This window comes from Opisthorchis viverrini (assembly GCF_000715545.1).
Source record: "Opisthorchis viverrini unplaced genomic scaffold opera_v5_294, whole genome shotgun sequence".
Classification (NCBI taxonomy): domain Eukaryota; kingdom Metazoa; phylum Platyhelminthes; class Trematoda; order Opisthorchiida; family Opisthorchiidae; genus Opisthorchis; species Opisthorchis viverrini.
The window spans coordinates 299,514-306,911 of NW_008751947.1; the positions used below are offsets into that span (position 1 = coordinate 299,514).

Below are 7,398 nucleotides of genomic sequence, written 5' to 3' on the forward strand. Positions count from 1 at the left end.
TCTTTTCTTTACAATAAGGCTTTCAAATAAGTCATGGTTGTACGGCAGTGAAGCATTGGTGTTGAACACTGATGTCATGCTGTCGTTGATGATGATGATGATGATGATGATGATGAGCATAAATGTTCTTGACTTGAAACAATAAAATCCAGTTAAATTTTCTAAAGTGGCCTTATGTTACCAACGTCACCGTCGTCTAAGGAATGGCATCAATTTTTGACACTGATGCTTTGCTGACGTACGTATGTTTTAACGATAAATGCGCCTTATCAGTGTATGTACCACTGTATTGAAAGCTCATTCTATCAAAATGGTTTTCGAAAAGGCAAAACGCGCAATTCTGAATAACTTTTGTGAGTATACTTCTCAGCTAGGTCACAGGACTGGACTGTGCTCAGAGACCTCACCCTTGCACAACTCACAGAACCCCGTTAAAATTACGGTGTCTATATCACAAGCGCTTCTTCAATTGTTGGAAATCGCCTTCAAATGAGATGTAACTGGAACCGCTTTGTGTGGGTTTTACAAGTCTCCCCACATTTCCCACGATCTGATAAAAACTGATCAAACCAACCAAAATCAACCTTGACACATTTCACACACAGCGCGCCATCATTCGGCCTGCATATCCTACAAGTGGTTCCTACCCTTTTCTAGAACATAAAAAATGACAAGGAACACTCAAATATAGGTATAGGTATCATGAACAGCATCGATTAGAAGGGAACACAAGAATGTTGAACAAACAGATTACGAAACTATGACCTAAAGAAGTTACTGATGAGTCTGGAACCAGTCAGCATGAGTGCGCATTATTCATATCGCTGATCAAGCCGAACCGTTTAGTTTTCATTTATTAGCCGAGAGGTTAGGAATCTTCGTGGAACTGCTCCACCTGTTTCTGCTGGTTGCAGTTCATTCGGATGCTGTTACTTCCCAGGTGGGTAAAAGGTAAAAGCACTACAATTTATTCGGAGTGCTATATACCAGTGTCTGAAACCAGAAGCGAACTAAGGCACGTGATGGAGTAGAGATTACCCACCTTTCGAAATTAAACCCGTACCTGAGCATCCACACAAGCCGGTTCTCACCTCCCACAGGAGTTTAACATAAAGGTTAAACAGGGTTTAGGACGTGAAACCGCGTATCAAATCGCTTAGCAGTGACTTTGATGCCAAATTTTCGTGCCATCTAGTTTCCAGAAATTTTTTATCCAATCAGGGCTTAGTAGTCCGTACGACCTCCCACGAGCAGACATTTTTCACAGCTTTGCAAGAGCACGCCTGATTGGTCAGGGATTTCTCTGAGGGAAATAATTCCACGGCACTGAATAAACGAGCTCAGTCACTAGCCAGTGTCTTATTAGCAGGTCTACACTAAAAATTGGTGGCATAGATAAATCACCTGGAGCCTCTGCGTGAGGTCGGCAAGTTGGGATTCCAATTCATGACAATTTTTTCGAAGTTGACGAATACGGTTATTTGCAATGTTCGCCTGGTGCTTTTGACTTCGATTGGCCACCTCCAATTGATGTTGAAGCGCCTGCAATAGAAACAACAAGATGATTGATTTTCCCGGGAAGTAGCACTCGAAATTTTCGGCTAAAATGTCTGTTTCTGAATTAATGAGTTGTCACGTCACATTACCCGCGGCAATCAGAGCTTTCAGTAACAAGTATTCATACACAATATCACAGATAATGAATCTCATTCCCTGCCGTTCTGAAAAGTCGATCGCAACTATAGTCGAGGGTTTTGCTTCAAATCACTGTGAGAGAACAGATAGAGAGGGACAAACATTTACGTCCAACTTTTGTGCAGTAGAAAACTTCAGTTAGCGTGTGACGTACTCAACAATGGCTGTTGAACGCCTTTTTATTCACTTGACCATCCTGAGAAAGCATATTACTCAGTGGCCCTTCAAGGGGAGTAGTTGTACTGTTCCCGTCATTCTGGCTCGAGTTAGCTCAGTGGCTGGGGCGCAAAGTTCCTGACCCACAGGTCCGTGGTTCGAACCCAACGCCGGCGTATCTGTTTCTCCTATCTGGGCTTAAAGAGACTGACATTAGCTCAGTTCCGGTCCTCAGGGTCACATGACAGCTGGGCACTGAACGGTTACTTGATCATTTTCTTCTTTGTAGGTATTCGGCCAGAATTGGAAACAGATGAACAAAACTCCATGATAACTGCTCCAGGAGTCATCATCTAAAGATTTTGTCAGTATTATTAAAAAACTATTACGATGGGCGAGTTTACATCAGAGTTCATCTGTTCATGAAAACCAATCACTTGCCTTTTGTGGTCGTTGAGTAGGGGGTAGCCTATGATAATTCAACATCAGACGAAGGATATATAAAATCAATAACAAACATGATTAAGTTAAGAACCAGAAAGCCAATCTTGTTGCTCCTACGACTAGCCTCATCAGGAAAAAACAGGGACTAGGTTCAACTCTTTTCCTTCTGAGCGTTGAACATGCCTGACACTTGTAAGAGAGTAGGGAAGCCAGAAGGATAAAAAATAAGACGTGGTAGTACAGTCATGCTGATTGCCCCGCATTAGCTCATAGCGGATGAACAGTACTCAAGCTTCGGTCACAAATTATGAATGCTTATTAGGCCTCTGTTCTAGGCAGTGTAAAACATAAAATCACGTGCTCATTAAACCAAGAGATGTTGCGCACGTTGTGAGGACGGATCGATATTTTGTTGATCGGTACTCGCATGTACGCATGCTAGATAAAGCGGAGATATTTGGCATGCATCTTCAGCGAGTAGTCGTGAGTGTGGGCCTATTCTCACTGGCGCCATGCTGGTTAGCAGTGGCATTCGAAAAACATCCGTACTCTGTTTCGCCATTGTTAGAGAGTGATAAGGTGGCCACACTATCATGCTAAATTTCGGGGTGATTATTAAGAGAATTCTTTGAACTGTTTAATTCATTCGATTCGCCTGGACTTATATGGGATTACACGGTTAGAGAATTTCCAATAGAATGTCGGGGGAGCGGGAGCGAGATGATAGAATAAGCGAACAGTAAAGGCGTACTCGCACCGACATGATCGTATCGGAGAATGAGGTCACAGAGGTCAAAGCTCAACGCATAAATAGCACAATGCAGTCCTAGTTAACCAATGATATGGACGCGATCACTTGCAGTTGAAATTGGCAGAAGAATCATCATAAACATACCTTTAGGGGCCTGTTGACATCGATAGAACTGCGGTATCTATATGAGCGAGTTGCTTCTTGAGATTTTTGTGCGTTGATACCCCCATACAAGCTCCGTCCAAATGCAATAACGGATTTACTCTAAATCTGGACCAGATATCATATGTATCACTGTAAATTGTATCTATCGATTAATGATGGAATCGAGTGGTAACGGCACTAACCGACACATCCCGGAAAGTTCGAAAGGCCTTCTTTCATGCCAGTCTGTATGTAGCCAGTCGTCAAATGAACTTTGGTTGTTTGCGTCTGATTAATTAGCGTGTTGGATTCTCTGATTCATGTAAGAGTAAACATCATGTGCGCTCACCTAGTTAGACAAAATCAACCTACGCCCAAACCGTTATCATCTGTGACAGTCTCCAATTGAAAAACCACCCAAGTATCCATCATTTTAACAGCCCTTTGCGAACAATGATGAAATATTTGACGCCTTTAAGTTCGCCTTCAAGATTCGTATACTACTGCAGTGGGGGAACGTCTCTCAAGAAAAAACGTCGCGAGGCATTCATCCATAGTAATTTTGTCAGGTGAGCATAAATAGATCATCCAAAGTTCCCGTGATTCGCACATCCAATAGCTTCTTCCGGGGGTGAGGATAGCAAGCCTACCGTGCTGGCTTCATTGTCAAGACCCATTCATGCTGAATTCCTTGAATAGTACAGAGATGTAGGTCTGCATTTGTTAATGTCTACACTGAGGGAGGGACGAGCGTCTTGCAATACAATCAAATACAATACAATACAATACAATACAATACAATACAATACAATACAATACAATACAATACAATACAATACAATACAATACAATACAATACAATACAATACAATACAATACAATACAATACAATACAATACAATACAATACAATACAATACAATACAATACAATACAATACAATACAATACAATACAATACAATACAATACAATACAATACAATACAATACAATACAATACAATACAATACAATACAATACAATACAATACAATACAATACAATACAATACAATACAATACAATACAATACAATACAATACAATACAGTACAATACAGTACAATACGATACAGTACAGTACACTAAACTCAAGAATACCGATTAATCTTGATGCATGTTGGCACAACCAAGCTGGCTGTTATTATTGGCGACGAAGCCACTTTTATCTTGGCCGACCTAGTATTTTTTGTTTTTCGTTCCGGAAACTTTTGGTTGCAGCTAAAAGCTATTCTGATTCGAATAGGCTGATAGGTTTTTCGGCAGGAAGTTGTCATGAGTTATGACATAAGTAGTCGATAAAATCCCTGGATCTGTGAAATGATGCTCCAGCACATCGTTGGCTTCGAAAGTGATTCATCCCAAGGTCACTTTTCTAGTTTCTGTAAGCCTGGAGTTCCGAGGCTGAAGCCTAAACTGAAAGCCAGTTGCCCGAGAAGTAAACATCTGTCCGTACGGGTGAAGTTAAAACAATACCTATTGAGAAAAGTATAATGACGAACCTTGCGTGTGAGTTCTCTCCTGTGAACCTAGTGGATGAACGATAGTCCCGCACAAACGGTGTTTTTGGATGGAAGGACCTGATTACACCTGTCTGAGATGGAATTTATCGATGAGTACTGTAATTACTGGTCATTAGTGACCCGTCTTTAGATCAGTTTAAAAAACACTACACCCTCGTTTGCCACAAATTCACAGCGTGCGGCAAATTCCGAATGACTTTAGGTTGAAAAACTACCCACCATGAGGAGGACCAGTGTTCGTCTTGGAGAGAACTTCTTGACTTCGTACGATTCTGTGTGATGTCCCATGTTCTTGTTAGCGAAATGTCTTTGAATCTCACAGTTTTTTCCATAACTGCCCGACAAAGTCAACACCATATCACGTGGCGCGCACTGAAGGATGATTAAAGTTCTATCTTTCCTCGGTATAAGCGATTAACACTGCAGAAAAGACATATATGTCCAAATAGTGTGATGTTTACCCATCACAACTATTCATGAGTTAATTTTTCTGATTCTTTCTGTTTAAATTTGAACTCGGACAAATAGGTCGATACGGTGTGATTCTTCTCATTTCTGTTCACGATGCTGTAATCAAGAGGATCCGTTAGAATTTCGCATTCGACTGGTGCCGGCATACTCATCCGCCGGCCATTCGGTAGATCCCCTTTTATAGAACACAAATCCCGATTCCAACCGAAGACTCCACTCAAACAACTAGAGAGTTTGAAGGTCAGTAGCTCTGAATTTTCATCAATCTGCTTTCGTAATTGAATACCACATGATGCTCCTTTGGAAGTTAGATTCGCGTTAACGAGAAACTTGAGTGAGAATCAACCGAGTCTGTTCATAATGCTATTCTTTCACTCAATGCGCTGCACAAAACCCGCCCTGTTTCTTGGTTGGTACAATTTTCGAGATAGCAACTCGACAAGATACTACTTAAAAGGTCGATGAAAACACCGGACAGCCAATTCCGCTAGTGCTGACGGTGATCACTTTTCCAGGATAGTCAAGACTGCCATCCGAAAGAGTCGGTCTCTTTTGTTTATCTGTGTCTATCTGATAAATTTGGTGTACTCATTATCTGTCATCACTTTCAGGTACCAATAGATCAAGATCAAACACAGTTTGTATTACTCAGCCAAGTTCTCCAAAAAAACAGCGTTTCTAGTGAGAGTTCAACAGTGGAGTACTATTCAGCTGTAAACTTACCGCAACTTTTTTCTTCTCACGATCCAGTTCACCGAGAATCTCATCCATTCTGCCTACTTGTTTCTTAACCACACTGCCGTCCGGAAGAAGCAAGTTCTGTTTCTCATCACATTCTTTTTGCAAAACTGCATTTCGTCTCTGCAGCTCAGAGATTTTCTGCTGCGCCGCGTAACACTGATTGGTCTTTTCACGTAGGCGGGCCTGGAGTGATCGAATGTCAGCCGTCATGTGATCGAGGATGCGGGGCATATCAGCCTCCTGTCCAATCGCCTGAATAACAGAAATTATCACCCAATCATCAAAGGAATACCAACAAGATGTCTAAGACAAGGTCACGGCAAGCCTGCCACTCAGGGTCTGGTAGAGCATGTTTCAAAGCACTCGTTACAATGAGCCTATTGGAGACTGACCTTGTTTAAACGCGCCGCTTGTAATTTATTCTGCCGCTGGACTGTTTTGAGTTCCACCCGACATTCTTGGAGTTGTCTCTGAAGCAGAACGTTTTGACTGTGTGCTTCGGCCAATTGCAACTGCAAGTTCTCCCACCGATTTGTAATCAAGTCACTGTGCTGCATCGTTCTACCAGACATTTGTGAACCTCTTCGTTTAGAAACGGGCACATGGGGAGGATATCCTCTGAATGGTCTTGCCTTGCCGATTCCTTTTTCCGGTTTGTCTTGCGGGCAGTCATCTGTACGGAAAGAAGATGGTGGATTAACTTTTTCGCCCCAGACAATGATTGGCACCGATCATGGTTAGACTGATCCCTGGTTCATTTGCTCCCCTCATGAAGAGCTCACTCTCTGGAACGGCATATCTCAGTCATCATCATCATCATCATCATCATCATCATCATCATCATCATCATCATCATCATCATCATCACCGACAACATGACACCACCGTTCAACATTAATGCTTCGCTGTCATACAACCATGATTTGTTTGAAAGCCTTATTGTGCAGAAAAGAATAAACGTGGGCGGGTACGGGACTTGCTGATAGCTTACTACAATCATTCCGAGGTGTTCATACCTTCAAACACTCAATCAGAAAATCCGGATGGGAACCGTCAATAAGAAGGACGTCGGAATGGATTAGCAACTATACTTTGCAGCGATCCAATCAGGTACAGTGAGGATCACGTGGTCCTCATTCTGAAAGACATGTCTGACAGACGGCACACAGGCTTTTAGTAATCTCCTTCACAGACCCATACCACGTTAAGGGTTGTCCACCTGTCTGCTTCGGCCACTCTGAATTGGGCGCGCAAAACATTACACTGTTCGGCATTCTTCTGTTCTGACCAATGCCCGTTTTGGAGTTGGATACATTTTTTGATGGAAATTCTTATTGCATAACCAAAAATTCGCGTTCTGGATGCCTGGTTATGGATTCGTCCAAACCAACCTACGCGAGTTATTGCAAGTAACTTGAAGCAGTAATTATCAGAAATG

The 7,398-nt window shown here is 42.1% G+C and overlaps 1 protein-coding gene across 1 annotated transcript in view; it reads right to left on the bottom strand.

Annotated features, from left to right (window-relative positions):
• T265_14902 (hypothetical protein) overlaps nucleotides 1–6,658 on the bottom strand; it is a gene marked incomplete at both ends in the record, with an annotated part of 15,649 nt that extends 8,991 nt beyond the window's left edge. The window contains 3 exons of the mRNA XM_009175746.1: nucleotides 1,405–1,542; nucleotides 5,943–6,212; nucleotides 6,353–6,658. Coding sequence (XP_009174010.1) covers nucleotides 1,405–1,542; nucleotides 5,943–6,212; nucleotides 6,353–6,658 — 714 coding nt within the window. The remainder of the gene's footprint in view (nucleotides 1–1,404; nucleotides 1,543–5,942; nucleotides 6,213–6,352) is intronic.
• Between the last annotated feature and the right edge of the window lie 740 nt (nucleotides 6,659–7,398).